The sequence below is a fragment of the Microtus pennsylvanicus genome, chromosome 3 (assembly GCF_037038515.1).
Source record: "Microtus pennsylvanicus isolate mMicPen1 chromosome 3, mMicPen1.hap1, whole genome shotgun sequence".
Lineage (NCBI taxonomy): Eukaryota > Metazoa > Chordata > Mammalia > Rodentia > Cricetidae > Microtus > Microtus pennsylvanicus.
Window position 1 is genome coordinate 105,153,072 of NC_134581.1, and position 16,293 is coordinate 105,169,364.

Consider the following 16,293-nt stretch of genomic DNA (forward strand, 5'->3'; position numbering starts at 1 on the left):
ACTTACACATTAGTTAGTGAATATTTCAGAATATAAATATCAGTAAAATTTCTTATTCTATTTACTGACGTATGGGTTGTGTGTATTGAAGTTCTACATGGGCATCATGGCAAGAGCTTGTCAAAGTACTTCCTCTAGACCTAAGTGCAGGATTGTCAACTCAGCATTCAGTGAGAATTCTCATCAAATAGGCTTGAAATGTGCATGCTGAGTGGCTGTGTCAGTGCTCTGAGTGGCTGTGTCAGTGCTCTGAGTGGCTGTCAGTGCTCTGAGTGGCTGTCAGTGCTCAGAGTGGCTGTCAGCGCTCTGAGTGGCTGTCAGTGCTCTGAGTGGCTGTGTCAGTGCTCTGAGTGGCTGTCAGTGCTCTGAGTGGCTGTGTCAGTGCTCTGAGTGGCAGTAGATTTCTCCCATCACATCCAGATGCACTTACACATCGGTGACCCAGATACACAGCACCATATAATAGTTACTGATTAAATGCTTAGTGCCTCATTTTAAAAGCTCATCCTCATCAGGAATACTTGGAACACTCTAGTGAATATCCTCCTTCACTACATCCCCCAAGCCAACACTCACGCAGCCTGCATCAGGTGCTACCCTTGCCAGCTCTGATGGATGCAGGCATTTCACTTACAAGACTCATTACATGGGTGCTTTTGTCAGTGTTGGTTAAGGAAGGTAGGCAGTGAGCCAAGTCAAGGACAGAAAAAGACAAACATTTCACACTATTTATTGTGGCTAAAGACATTATGTTTCTGAGTATGAAATGAATCCTAAAATATTGCCCAAATCATTACAAAAAGCATGCAAACCTTCTTTGTACTATACATGAGGAACATAACCCCAACTATGAAGACCTTCCCAAGACCCAAAGGCACACTGTCAATCACCCACCGCTTAGGTACAAGTGATGGTCTTCTCATTTCCTGATCTTTTGGCACCTACCAGGTAGAAGGATTTAATGTGTGAAGAAATAAATAAATTAATGGAAGATACATAGTACTGAATGGTTTATAGATATCAACAGACAACATTACTTTTCTGAGAATGTGAAGACCATTTAAAAGAAAAAGTATTTGACACAGAAACATACTGTTACTAAAAAATCTACAGTTTTTATTTACCTAAACATACATCTCTCTCATTTTAAAGAGAGCCAACTACTAAATAGGTTTCCAACATAATTAAATGAAATTCATAGTTTACAGTGATTTCTTTTAAGTATTATTGGTGAATAAATCCAGAGCTTTAAACATGCTTGACAAGTAATCTACTACTGACTCATACCTGGCCAAGCTAAAATAATTTCCAAGTATCAACAACTTAGCCTAAATAATCTTAAAACCTATATCTTATAGCAACATTTAATATCTATATTATTATATAGTACTAACATAACGTATTTAAAAATATATACCAAACATAACGTATTTAAATAACAACACCACAATATAAATAGGTAGGCTACAATACAACTGAGATTTCACAAGTTTCGACTAAATTATAGAAAAGTTCGGATGAGAAATTATTTTCCTTGCGTGTATGCCCAAATCAGTACTCTTCTAAAATGTCAGTTAGGAAAGACATTTGTAAAGAAGGTGTTACTTTGATCTCAGGACTTCCTTTCTCCTGGAAATAATACCTAGTGGCCAGATTTGCAGGCTCGTCAGTTAGCACCTCTACAGACCTACAATATCCACAGCAATCTACCACAGAGGCATCTCAGGTATTTCTGTGGGGAACTCTTTGTTGTGGGATATTTGTACACTGTGTGAAGATGTATTGCTGTGATTGGTGTAATAAAAAGTTTAATAGCCAATAGCTAGGCAGGAGGTAGAGGTAGGACTTCAGGGCAGAGAGAGAACTCTGGGGAGAAGTCACCAGCAAGACGCTGAGGAAGCAGCATGACCAGGATGGAGAGGTAAGGTAATGAGCCATGTGACAGAATATAGATTAAAAGAAACTGGTTAATTTAAGTTATAAGAGCTAGTGGAACAAGCCTAAGTTAAGGTCGATCTTTCATAATTAATAATGAGTCTCGGTGTTATTATTTGGGAGTTCTGATCTATTACAGCAGACTTACCCTTTCCAGGAATCCCTCTCTCCAAACAAACCTAGGTAAAGGATGAAACCGTGCTGAGGACAGCACAGCAGCAGATGCAGGGAACTGGGGACACCAGCAGTGCAGGCTTCTTACCACCTTCAACTAATGCTCAATGTGAACGCTGACCTGAACGGTAGAAATGAGCACTCACATCACTTCTTAGCTTCAGAAAGAATGGCAAAGAATTTACCAAAAAGTGAGGATATTTCTTGGGAGTCCAATTCAAGAAACACAATAACTGAAATAGTCCTAGACAATCCTTTTTCAAAAAATACTGTACTAGTCCTGGGTGATACCGTGAGATTAAGTCATGATTGGCTCGTTGGCAGGAAGAGGGGTCAAGTGTGCTGGGCAGTTTGAAAAAGGCATTCTGAGATCAGGAAAGACTGGCCACATAATTGGGGGTTTGAAAAGATAAAAGTAAAAACTAATAGATGAAAACTGTAATGAGCACTTCAACTCTGTCTCTCTCCCATGTGCACAATCCTAATTTTAGGTGCAACTGTAGTAGCTTCAAGAGAAAGAAAAAACAACCTACATCTGTCTGAATCAATCTTGTGATTAATCACATTAACAGGAATGACTCAGATTATTAATAACTTCATTTAAAATCATTAAGAAGGAAAAGAGTAGAAAACATCTAACTTTGCGATCACACCTGTTAATCTCTGGAGGCTTTAGGTTCCTATTCAATACAGTCAGTTTTACGTCAGAAGACTTGAGGAGTTCTTCACATTAAGAAAATGTTAAAATATACAGTCACGCAATGTTTATAGCTGTATACTGTGCCATACTTTGGATCTCAAACTAGTTTCAAATCCTGTTAGTTTGTTGGTACTATGACCCACAACTAATTCCCAAAGCCCTCTGAGTCCCAGCTTCTTCACTGTTAAAAAATAAAGTGCTTGCTGTATAAGTATTAGGTTCTGAGTCTGTGTCCCTAGCACCTATGTAGAAAGCTGGTCAAGAAGACCTGTAACCCAGTGCTAAAAGGGGGAGGGGAGCTAGGAGGATCCAGGAGCCACGCCGGCCAGCTACTCTATCTGCATTGGTGAGCTTCTGGGTCAGTGAGAGACAAAAAATAAGGTGGAGAGCAACTGAGAAGATATTCTATGTCCTCCACACACATGCACAGATGAGTATACCACACATATATGTACATATAAAAACATGCGAGTGTATGAGAGAGACAGAGAGAGACAGAGACAGAGAGAGAGAGAGAGAGAGAGAGAGAGAGAGAGAGAGAGAGAGAGAGAGAGAGAGAGATTCTTCATGGGTTTACTGTGCCAATGTGAACATACATAGAACTCAATACCTAGTGGGGACTGGCAACACAGAGAGCAAATAACGAAAGATGCCTTGTTACTGATATTATAAAATAAACTTGAAATTGTGTCACAGTCTCAGATAATTATAATGATCTAAAAATCCATTTTTACTTACCCTGTTGGGAGCTTTCTAAATATTGTACACACATCTGTAATTACAATAATGAAATTCATTTCTTCAACTGCCCTGCTTTAGCTGTTGTACAAGAAAAGGCAAAAATGAAATATGATATTCAGATGCATTCCTCTATTATAACTTGTTGATTTGTAGAAAATAAGGTGAAAATATGTATCTTATTCTGGCTAAGAAGTACCTGGTATAAGAAATAATCCAGTCCGAAGCTAGGCTTTTTTAAATGCTGGTCATGCTTGTTCATATATGAGCTTTATTCTTTAAGATGAATAAGGTAAAGTACCTGTCACAGCTTATCAGAAGTTTCAGGGTAGAATGTGAGTGTTTTCAACCCATGATTGAGTTCCAAATAAGGACAAAATATCCTGCAATTTTCTTATCTGTAATATCTATGTCTTCTCTTTGGTGGCAACCAATATTCTGGCTTACAGAGCAATGAATGAGTCATTCTTGGGTGGATCTTAAAGGTAAAGGCTAGTTATGGGGTAGTCAGAAGCTACAAAACATTCTGTTCCATGGTTACTATAAGAGTGCTTGATGACCAACGTGCCTGCAACTAGCGTGGGAGCCTTGTAAAGGAAAGGGCTGGGAGCAGAAAAAGGAAAGGTCAAGCAAACCCTTTACCGAATGGGAACCTTCAGAGATACCCACAAAACATTTTGGAAATTGAAGATATGCCCTTAACTACTCGTCTAAAACAATCATTCCTTGCAGAATACTGGCAAATTCTAAGAAGTCTAAGAGCAAATTCTAAGAGTTCACACCAAAGCAACAGCTATTATATATTTCTAAGCATGACTAGCAGCTGAGGCCGGTGTCGGCACACTCTCTCAGTAAACATTCTTACTCTACGACAACACTGTCCAAAGACTAGTAGGATAGTAAGTTGAAACAGTCTTGTGGCCACAAAAACAATAAAATAGCAAAACAGTAAAACAACCAGTACACTTTATTTTTCAAATAATCTTCATTGCTGTATTTCTGACAGTGTTCCTTATAATGACAGCAGAATCAAGTTGGAAAGGACTCAATACATTTCAGAATGGTGTGACTGTATTGTACTACATTGATTCTACTGCACTGCATCCAATATGAATACACTGCCAATACCTATGTGTTTAAATAGAAGTCTCATCATTTGAGAAAAAACAAAACCAAAACAAAAAACCTCATGAACCAGATTCCAAATAAGAGTCATCTGGTAAGACAAAAATCCATATAACTTTGTGCTAATGAAGAATAGGAAGGGCAACTGACGCAATAGCTGCACAGCCTGAAGTCCAGGCAACAGAAAAGGAAAAGGGTGGGAAGATTAATAGCAAATTATACTTTCCTTCTCACACTTATCACAATTATATCTAAGATAGGCCAGACGCTGCTTGCTACTTTCAGGTCTTAGTTAACCACAGAAAGTAAATAGATCCCTAGATCCTGGTCCTGTACCCTAGAGATCATAGGCTGGCAGCTGAAAGTTACCGAGCTTCCATGCACTCAACACACTGCCTCTGCATCCTTTCCCTGACACACACATAGACAACTCTCCTGTGAAGAAAACAGCCAGGAGCTGTCTATTTCCCATCCACACCAGTGTCCTTGTTTCCTTTGTCATAGAATGCTATGAGCAGAGCCTCAGCTTGACACTTCTCTTTGGTCTGATACTCCCTTTGCCCTCTATTGCTTCCAAGCCATGCAAGCTAACCCTGTTACTCAGGGTCTTCCTCTCCTTTTCAGCCAAACGCCTGTCAATTAGAGTGCAATGGATATAGCCTTGGACCAGACCTTTCTTCAGTTGCTTCACACAGCAGAGAGAATACTCCTTCAGAACCAAAATTTTGCCCTTTTACCTAATTTTTACCACCTAAAGGGATGCCCATGAAAACCACAAAATGATCATCTGCAGTTGATCAAAGTCTTACCATGCTAAGAGAAATGCTTCTGGAGCATCAACAAAGAGATGCCAGGCAGTATCTATAAGCATCCCCACACAGCACAGATGACTGGGTGGCCTTATATGTATCTTCTGCCAATGCTATCAGGACTTGCTTTTTATTTTCTCCATTGAACTCCTTCTGCTTGTACCATACTTTACAGTCCGTAACTCCAACATAACAGTTTTTAGATGTCCTCTCATAGAAGCTCTTCACACTCAGAAAACATTGCAAACACCACAGCAGTTTGTTCATATGCAGATTATAACTGTCAATAGTTACTGTAATAGAAATTAAAGCTAGGAAGAGTTTAAAGGTTTAATTCACCTAAAATAAAAGTCTACTACATGGTTGGGTGAAGGTGGTGCTCACCTTTAATTCCAGCACCTGGGAGGAAGAGGCAGGCAGATCTCTGTGAGTTCAATACTAGCCTGCTCTACAGAGTTCTAGGATAGCCAGGACTATTTCACAGAAAAACCCTGTTTCGAAAAACCAGCCCTCAAAATCTATTACATGTTATCATAAATCATATATCTTTATGGAACTTTATTTTCCACAAAAAAACAGTGAGGTTCATTTACATTTTTGCAAATCTCTTCAATGTCTATCATAAGATAGCTGGGCTTTTTGCATCCATAACCTGTGATGTTTTGACTGAAGAATATTTAAAGAAAATCAGATATGTGGTTAAAAAAGGAGACAATTATGAATACTTTTCTTAGACATCACATCAAAACCTTTAAATATCCTTTCTGAAACCATATACATGAACTTAACATTTTATATTATATTAAAGCCTACCTATCCATCTTACATTTTGAACAGATATTTTATCTCTATGTGATCTTGATAAACACCTCAAAAATGAGTAACACAATCCTGAAAATTCAAAGAAAACAACTGACAATATTCATTGCCAGTGTTAAGACAATCATTAGCCAAACCCACTGTAATGATTTGGTTCTTGGCTGAAAGGCAGTGGGTTGGGGGAGGGGGCAGAGGAAGCAGGGTATAACAACTTGCAGCTTCCACAAACTGGTTTACTGGGTTCTGTGTATCTTCCAAATGTTGGTGCACATATGTGGTATCAAAAATCACATCCATTAATATAATCTTTCACTTGATGAGGAGAGAGTTTAAAAGGTGAGAAGCTTGCACCAGGTATGATGGTGTAAGCCTTCAATCCCAGGTCTAGGGAAGTAGAAGCAGGCAAATCTCTGGGGCTCCAAGCCAGCCTGGTATACATACTGAATTCCATGCCAGCCAGGGCTATATACTGAGCCCGTCTCAATAACAGAACATAGATACAAGAAACAATTTAATAGAACAAATATAATTTTACAAAAATTTGTTTAATCTGTGTTTACATAAATACTCAAATCTGAGGAAGCAAATGTCTGTCAGTGCTCTTCTGAGTAAAATGGGTTATATAAAAAACTGTCCGATTGAGCGTGCTACTAAAACTATTGCACAGGTTTACACAGGCGAGGCAGCTTGCTGCGCAGAGTGCTGTGCACCTTCCAACTGCCTCACACGTGTGAAAGGACGGGTCCTCGAGTGTGAAAGGACGGGTCCTCGGGGGTGACGATTCAAAGAGTAAGGTTTACTGCTTCTCCAACAGCATTCCTAAATGAGACTGATCTCACTCCCCCATGTTGAGTGGGACCATTTCCTTGATTTATGCTAAAGGATCAGCACAATTATGCCCACACTGCTTTTATACACACTAAAGAAAGAAAAATAAGAACAGTTTCTTGAGATTAGAGCCTCAAAAAAGTTCAAAAACACAGTTTTTGATTATGTCTAGTGTGTCCTAGACATACTCCCCAAGCCCAGTGCCAGGGTGAGGAGTGAGGGGCCTGCAAGCATTCAAGAGCTGGGAGGTGTAGCTGACTCCCTGTGCAGTTTCCCCTTGAGCTGCTGCACCCTGTCTAAGAAGGCTAACTTTCGAATCCCAGTTCTAGGATCCTTGGAGCATTGCACAGAGGCTGCGTGTGAAATGGAGATATTCCCTGGCAGTTTCAGCACTGCAGGGAAGAATGAAAAAGTTCATCACAGCAACAGAGCCCAACTTAAGGGTACTTCTTATTAGCTGTATGTTAGACTTTGCCACCTAAACCTTCTCAGTTTGGGGAGAGACCCAAGAAGATGCAAAGGCACTCTATAAACTATCAAGGTCACTGTCTTCAAAGGAAAAAGTGGAAAACTCAGGTGCTCATATTAGGAGACTACTGCTTTATAACTCTTCTCCTAAACTGAGTAACTGATGCCCTTGCTTTATCCTAGGTCTTCTCTGTTAACCCATGCTCTCTTCAAGCAAATACCCATTTCCCTTGTCGAGGGGATTTAATTAATTACTAGAAAATCCAAAAGCAATATATCACATTATTCTTTAAAGGAGGTTATGTACAAAGAGAGGAGGATACAAATGAAAAAGTGAAACCAAAAATATGCATAAGGGTTATTCTCAATAAAAATATTATCATGGCCTCTCTTATACTAGCAATCATTAAAATTCCTATGGAAAATGACTACAAACCAAATTACTTAGGGTGTATTAGTAGCTATAATCCTAACACACAAAGGAAAACATGCAGACTGGGCTTTGCATTCTTGTATAATGACATTTGAGGGTTTGCATAGTGCTTACACACACTCTCTTTAAGCCACAAAGCCACCACGAGACAGGTAGAAACAATGTATAGTCTACAGGAAAAAAAACTGGGTTTCAAGGAAGTTAGTTAACTTACCCAAAGATCAAACTGTAATCATCTTATAAATTATGGGAAGCAGCAGAAATCATTTTACCAATTAAATCTTACATTGATCTTGAACTATGAAGCATTAAATATACAAAGCAATAATTTAAATTAGTATTTTGTTACAAATTAATAATTATTTATATTACTAAGTTTGTGGTCCCAGAAACAAATATGTAAAACACATGAAAAAAAGATTTTATAAAGTCTACTACCTTCACAAACAATGACAATCTTCCTAATCAATAGTGTAATAAAAAGTTCAATGTATAATATAACCACCACTATCATCACCACCATTATAGCCATCATGATCATTAGCAACATCTTGTAACAAGATAATTATGATAGATTCAAATGTGTTAAAATTATGGGTACATTTTATAAGTATTTATATTTTTAATTACATTAAAAATAATTGAATACATAGATAAATATTTAATCCAACTCAAGTGTTTTAATACCCTAAAGCATCTTAGCACTCCACAGAGAGAAGATTGAAGAGAACTGCATCTAGGTTTGCTATCATAAACTTACTGTTTGATCTAAGACAGCATTAATTAAAAAACCACCTCACAATCAAAAATATAAAACCCAAGAAAGCTCACTTAGGCAAAGGTAGAAGGTAGCTCCCTGTCCATCATGTAAGCAAATCTGTTCCATTGGGTGAACTAGATAAAATTTCTAATACTGACTATTTTGATTATATTAAATGAGGATCATATGGGTCAAATTAACATTTTTCATTTTATTTGATATTCTCTTTGCTTATAAAAACATCAAGAAGTTGTAAGAATATCAAACTGCATAAGTGAAAAAATACTATAGCCACAATAAGATGTATCACTAAAACTACTTAGAATCATGTTAAGGAATTGAAACTTCTCAGCATAGTGTTGCATACTTGTCATCTCAGCACTTGGGGGACTAAAGCAGGAGAATCAAGATTTCAACGCTAGCCTGAACTACACTGAGGATAGCCCAGGCTACACAGTGAGAGGCTGTTTTGTTAAAAAGGAAAGAAATAAACATGTAAATCCTTTAATTTATATAAGAAATTCTATTTATCTAATAGTAGTAATAGTTCAACACACAAAGTATGTGTAGTACACCACCTTAATTCTAAGGTGGCAGGTGAATGGGCTGACACCTTCCTTAATGGGCTTCACCACTTCATGCTTGAAATTAAAGATCAGATCCTGCTGTTGTCACTCAAACTTCTTAAAGTAGAAATGCTTTACAATTCAGGTCTTGCTATGTTCCCAAAAGTAAATAGTTCTCTTCTCACTACAAAGTGCGCTCAGTTATGTATGGTGACAGAGCAGGTGCTGTGTATGGTGACAGAGCAGGTGTGCTCACTGGGTATGGTGACAGAGCAGGTGTGCTCACTGTGTATGGTGACAGAGCAGGTGTGCTCACTGTGTATGGTGACAGAGCAGGTGCGCTCACTGTGTATGGTGACAGAGCAGGTACGCTCACTGTGTATGGTGACAGAGCAGGTGCTGTGTATGGTGACAGAGCAGGTGTGCTCACTGTGTATGGTGACAAAGCAGGTGTGCTCACTGTGTATGGTGACAGAGCAGGTGCTGTGTATGGTGACAGAGCAGGTGTGCTCACTGGGTATGGTGACAGAGCAGGTGTGCTCACTGTGTATGGTGACAGAGCAGGTGCTGTGTATGGTGACAGAGCAGGTGCTGTGTATGGTGACAGGGCAGGTGTGCTCACTGTGTATGGTGACAGAGCAGGTGTGCTCACTGGGTATGGTGACAGAGCAGGTGTGCTCACTGGGTATGGTGACAGAGCAGGTGTGCTCACTGTGTATGGTGACAGAGCAGGTGTGCTCACTGGGTATGGTGACAGAGCAGGTGTGCTCACTGTGTATGGTGACAGAGCAGGTGCTGTGTATGGTGACAGAGCAGGTGTGCTCACTGGGTATGGTGACAGAGCAGGTGCTGTGTATGGTGACAGAGCAGGTGTGCTCACTGTGTATGGTGACAGAGCAGGTGTGCTCACTGTGTATGGTGACAGAGCAGGTAGCTCACTGTGTATGGTGACAGAGCAGGTGTGCTCACTGTGTATGGTGACAGAGCAGGTGCTGTGTATGGTGACAGAGCAGGTGCTGTGTATGGTGACAGAGCAGGTGCACTCACTGTGTATGGTGACAGAGCAGGTGCTGTGTATGGTGACAGAGCAGGCGCGCTCACTGTGTATGGTGACAGAGCAGGTGCTGTGTATGGTGACAGAGCAGGTGTGCTCACTGGGTATGGTGACAGGGCAGGTGCTGTGTATGGTGACAGAGCAGGTGTGCTCACTGTGTATGGTGACAGAGCAGGTGTGCTCACTGTGTATGGTGACAGAGCAGGTGTGCTCACTGTGTATGGTGACAGAGCAGGTGCTGTGTATGGTGACAGAGCAGGTGCTGTGTATGGTGACAGGGCAGGTGTGCTCACTGTGTATGGTGACAGAGCAGATGTGCTCACTGTGTATGGTGACAGAGCAGATGTGCTCACTGTGTATGGTGATAGAGCAGGTGTGCTCACTGTGTATGGTGACAGAGCAGGTGTGCTCACTGGGTATGGTGACAGAGCAGGTGTGCTCACTGGGTATGGTGACAGAGCAGGTGTGCTCACTGTGTATGGTGACAGAGCAGGTGTGCTCACTGTGTATGGTGACAGAGCAGGTGCGCTCACTGTGTATGGTGACAGAGCAGGTGTGCTCACTGTGTATGGTGACAGAGCAGGTGTGCTCACTGTGTATGGTGATAGAGCAGGTGCTGTGTATGGTGACAGAGCAGGTGCGCTCACTGTGTATGGTGACAGAGCAGGTGCTGTGTATGGTGACAGAGCAGGTGTGCTCACTGTGTATGGTGACAGAGCAGGTGCGCTCACTGTGTATGGTGACAGAGCAGGTGCGCTCACTGTGTATGGTGACAGAGCAGGTGCGCTCACTGTGTATGGTGACAGAGCAGGTGCTGTGTATGGTGACAGAGCAGGTGCTGTGTATGGTGACAGAGCAGGTGCTGTGTATGGTGACAGAGCAGGTACGCTCACTGTGTATGGTGACAGAGCAGGTGTGCTCACTGTGTATGGTGACAGAGCAGGTGTGCTCACTGTGTATGGTGACAGAGCAGGTGCGCTCACTGTGTATGGTGACAGAGCAGGTGCTGTGTATGGTGACAGAGCAGGTGCTGTGTATGGTGACAGAGCAGGTGTGCTCACTGTGTATGGTGACAGAGCAGGTGTGCTCACTGGGTATGGTGACAGAGCAGGTGTGCTCACTGGGTATGGTGACAGAGCAGGTGTGCTCACTGTGTATGGTGACAGAGCAGGTGTGCTCACTGTGTATGGTGACAGAGCAGGTGCGCTCACTGTGTATGGTGACAGAGCAGGTGTGCTCACTGTGTATGGTGACAGAGCAGGTGTGCTCACTGTGTATGGTGATAGAGCAGGTGCTGTGTATGGTGACAGAGCAGGTGCGCTCACTGTGTATGGTGACAGAGCAGGTGCTGTGTATGGTGACAGAGCAGGTGTGCTCACTGTGTATGGTGACAGAGCAGGTGCGCTCACTGTGTATGGTGACAGAGCAGGTGCGCTCACTGTGTATGGTGACAGAGCAGGTGCGCTCACTGTGTATGGTGACAGAGCAGGTGCTGTGTATGGTGACAGAGCAGGTGCTGTGTATGGTGACAGAGCAGGTGCTGTGTATGGTGACAGAGCAGGTGTGCTCACTGTGTATGGTGACAGAGCAGGTGCGCTCACTGTGTATGGTGACAGAGCAGGTGCGCTCACTGTGTATGGTGACAGAGCAGGTGCGCTCACTGTGTATGGTGACAGAGCAGGTGTGCTCACTGTGTATGGTGACAGAGCAGGTGCGCTCACTGTGTATAGTGACAGAGCAGGTGCGCTCACTGTGTATGGTGACAGAGCAGGTGTGCTCACTGTGTATGGTGACAGAGCAGGTGCGCTCACTGTGTATGGTGACAGAGCAGGTGCTGTGTATGGTGACAGAGCAGGTGCGCTCACTGTGTATGGTGACAGAGCAGGTGTGCTCACTGTGTATGGTGACAGAGCAGGTGTGCTCACTGTGTATGGTGACAGAGCAGGTGTGCTCACTGTGTATGGTGATAGAGCAGGTGCTGTGTATGGTGACAGAGCAGATGCGCTCACTGTGTATGGTGACAGAGCAGGTGTGCTCACTGTGTATGGTGACAGAGCAGGTGTGCTCACTGTGTATGGTGACAGAGCAGGTGCGCTCACTGTGTATGGTGACAGAGCAGGTGTGCTCACTGTGTATGGTGACAGAGCAGGTGTGCTCACTGTGTATGGTGATAGAGCAGGTGCTGTGTATGGTGACAGAGCAGGTGCGCTCACTGTGTATGGTGACAGAGCAGGTGCTGTGTATGGTGACAGAGCAGGTGTGCTCACTGTGTATGGTGACAGAGCAGGTGTGCTCACTGTGTATGGTGACAGAGCAGGTGCGCTCACTGTGTATGGTGACAGAGCAGGTGCGCTCACTGTGTATGGTGACAGAGCAGGTGCTGTGTATGGTGACAGAGCAGGTGCTGTGTATGGTGACAGAGCAGGTGCGCTCACTGTGTATGGTGACAGAGCAGGTGCGCTCACTGTGTATGGTGACAGAGCAGGTGCGCTCACTGTGTATGGTGACAGAGCAGGTGCGCTCACTGTGTATGGTGACAGAGCAGGTGTGCTCACTGTGTATGGTGACAGAGCAGGTGCGCTCACTGTGTATGGTGACAGAGCAGGTGTGCTCACTGTGTATGGTGACAGAGCAGGTGTGCTCACTGTGTATGGTGACAGAGCAGGTGCTGTGTATGGTGACAGAGCAGGTGTGCTCACTGTGTATGGTGACAGAGCAGGTGCGCTCAGCTGTGTTGGTGACAGAGCAGGTGCTGTGTATGTTGACAGATCAGGCCAATCTAGACCTATGGATCTGATGCTCTTGCTCTCCCCTCTGGTCTTCTCTGACTCAAGTTACCAAATCAGATACATCAACAACTCTCTTTATTTTGCAAAACGGTGAACATAAACTGTGAGGATTCTTCTAAGAATGAGATCTCATACAATACACAACTCACTGTTCAGACACTGAACTAAAACAAATTCTATCCTTTGACAGCTAATTCAGTTCCTCTTGAAGTTTCCTCAGAATCCATCACACATATCGCATAAATTAGGCTGCCTGAAGACAGAAAAAAGTCTTCTGCCATATATACAGGTAAAGCCTTGTCCCATCCTTAATGTCGGTTCTAATAGCAAAGGGTCACTCAGTTACAACCCATAGGGCTGTCACTCACTTGTTTATTACTGTACACTATTAAATGGACACAAGAAAATGTAAAGCATCAGGCTGTGAGAGCTGTAGATTAACTTTGCAAAATCATATACTCTATCAAAAATAAAATCAACTCATTATCAGAATGTGGCATTTTTAGAATGATGAAGCATTTAGTGCTAGATACTGATTTCTTTCTAGAATCCATAAGAACAGCAATCTTAAAAAGCTTCAAACATTGCCAGGTCATGTCTTAACTGGCAAAAACAATTCTTTTCCCATCTAAACTCATTTCGTGCTACTACATGAGTCAAAATTAAACACCTTGTAGTTACTGAAAACTGAGTACTGGCTAAGGTGGGCACCACAATTTTAAAATGTGAAAATGTGTGTGCCCAGTTTGCACATGCTTCTCTTTTCTTCTAGTTATGACTAGAAGTGGGGGTGACCTTCCTAGGTAAACAGAAATACTAGTGCCTTAATAACTAGAAGATAATCATAAACATGTCCTTAGTGCTAGTCTTATGGATCCATAATCAAAGCTTTTTCAAAAGAAAAATTAAAAAAGTATGAAGCCAAATATCTATTCCAAGTATCCTATTAGTCAAACAATTTGCTATTAACTATTTAAAAATTTATTAAAATGTTAATGTGCTTTGATTGAAACAGAATTATATCATTTAAGCAAGTCAATTATAGCACCTTTCCCCACACTCAGTTAAAAATATATAATTTCCTCTCATTTTAACTGAGAGTAAACTGAATTAAAAGGTCTCACTGGCATTGTTTTTATTGACAAAGGCAGTTTCTGTTTAAAAATTAAGAAACAATATTTTTTAAAAGCTAAATTCATATGCCATCTGGTCCAGCAATGAAGGAGTTAACATCCAACTGCACTGAACCGAGCTTCTGATCCATTACATTTCTCACAAGCTGCCCCACAATGAGCTGAGCAAGTATCAACTGTAATTTGATCCAGGAGTTTATGGGGAAAAAAATAACTGCACATACTCAACATGCACATTTAATAAAAATCTGTTTTAAGAGAAACATATCCAATAAACACAATTTAAGGCGTATTTAATTGTTTGATTAACTTCAAACCTGCAATCCCTTTGCTTTCCTGATGCTCTCAAATAAAATAGGAGAAAGGAGGGAAGAAAAAAAAACCCGCTTGACTGCAGGGAAAAGAGGCTTGAAAAACAACTTTGATTGGCACTTGGCCTGACCCACAGAGGAAGAAAAACAGTTTTTGGACAAAGAGCGCAAATATTTGAGCTTGCTTATTTATGTGCTTGCTCGCTTGTTTTTCTTAATACATAAAGAACAATCCTAAAGTGACTTTAGACAAGGAAATTGACGAAAACGGCACTGTATTCATTTTAGCTCTCAGATATGCACAGCTCAGCAATTTTAATTCATTGGTGCTGGACAAACAGAGCCACCTCACCTAATGATCTCACTTCATGCAATGTAAAAATAGAGTGTGGAGGAGAAACGGGATATATTATTCAAGGAGGCTGCTCAGATCTGTTAAAAACTCTACTGCGCCTACAGGGACATTTTGTCATCCTTTCTCTCTCTGCATCCCCATCCCCCACGGAGCGATTAAGCCAAGTAAGCTAAACAATACTGGAGAAAACTTTCTATCAGTCAGCCTGGAAAGCAGTAAGCCGATTCTGGGTCGGATTTTCTGGATCCACACCGCGGTGGGGGATGTTACGGAGGGCGACACCACGACTACTTCAGCCTCCACCTCCACCAACCCCAGCAGAAGGCACTGGAAGATCCAACAGCGTTTCCCATGGGCATAAAGTTCAAGATGCCGACACGGGGCCTTTCGGGACCCACCAAGAAAATACCAAGAGTGGGTGCCGGGGCACGATTGGCCTGGCAGCAGCGAGCCAGTCAAAGAAATAACCCCAGAGGCAGCCTCGGCGGAGAGGCTCCTGCAGACCAGACAGGCTGCAGTGATTTCAGGCCAGCCTCCATCCCTAGCCGAGCCGGTCCCTCCCAGCATCCCAGCATCCCTTCAGCCTCGGGGCAGGCCGGGCGCGGGGACCCCGTGGGGGGACCCTTCGCGTCTCGCCCCCCTGGAGCTCCGGCCGGACCCCAGCCCCGGGGAGCGCCCCACCGCCGCCGGACGCAGACGCGCCGTACCTTCCGCAGCACTTTCCGGCAGTTGGTGCAGAGCAGGTAGTTGGCCGAGGCCGACGCGCTGCCGCCACCGCGGTTCATCGCGCCGACGCCGGGCTGTCACCTCGGCTGCTAGCGGAGGGCCGCCTCAACGTCCTCTCCTCAGGGGGTCGGGCGGCGGCTAAGGCGCAGCGGCTGCCCGCGCGAGCTCGGCGGGGACTGCGGCCGCGGCACTCACCGGCCCGTTGTTCCTCCCGCCCCCATCGCCAGACCCCCGCCCCGCCGGCCAGGACGAGCAGCCACGGCCGTCTCAGCGCCTCAGTGCAACCCCGCCCCCGCGGCCGGCCGCCTTCAGGGCTGCCGCGCCGGGAGCCGCCCCCTCCCGCCAATCAGACCGCGCCGGCCACGCCCCCTCCCGCACCCGCCGCCAATGAGTGGCGTCGGCCAATCGCGGAAGGCGAGAGCACCTCGAATCTCCGGGCAAGTTAAGTTTATCTCCGAGGCTCGGCGCTGAAGGGTGACCGCTGGTTAGTTAGGCAGCGGGGTGGGAGGGGCTCCAGACCGCCAGTGAGAAGCGGAGGGTGTGGTGTATGCAAATGAGTCCGGGACTCTA

General features: G+C 43.6%; 1 protein-coding gene across 1 annotated transcript in view; it reads right to left on the minus strand.

The window, feature by feature from the left end:
* The window catches only part of Sesn3 (sestrin 3), a 68,893-nt gene extending 52,968 nt beyond the window's left edge, over nt 1–15,925 (minus strand). Inside the window, exon 1 of the mRNA XM_075966811.1 lies at nt 15,705–15,925. Coding sequence (XP_075822926.1) covers nt 15,705–15,782 — 78 coding nt within the window. The 5' untranslated portion in view covers nt 15,783–15,925. The remainder of the gene's footprint in view (nt 1–15,704) is intronic.
* Between the last annotated feature and the right edge of the window lie 368 nt (nt 15,926–16,293).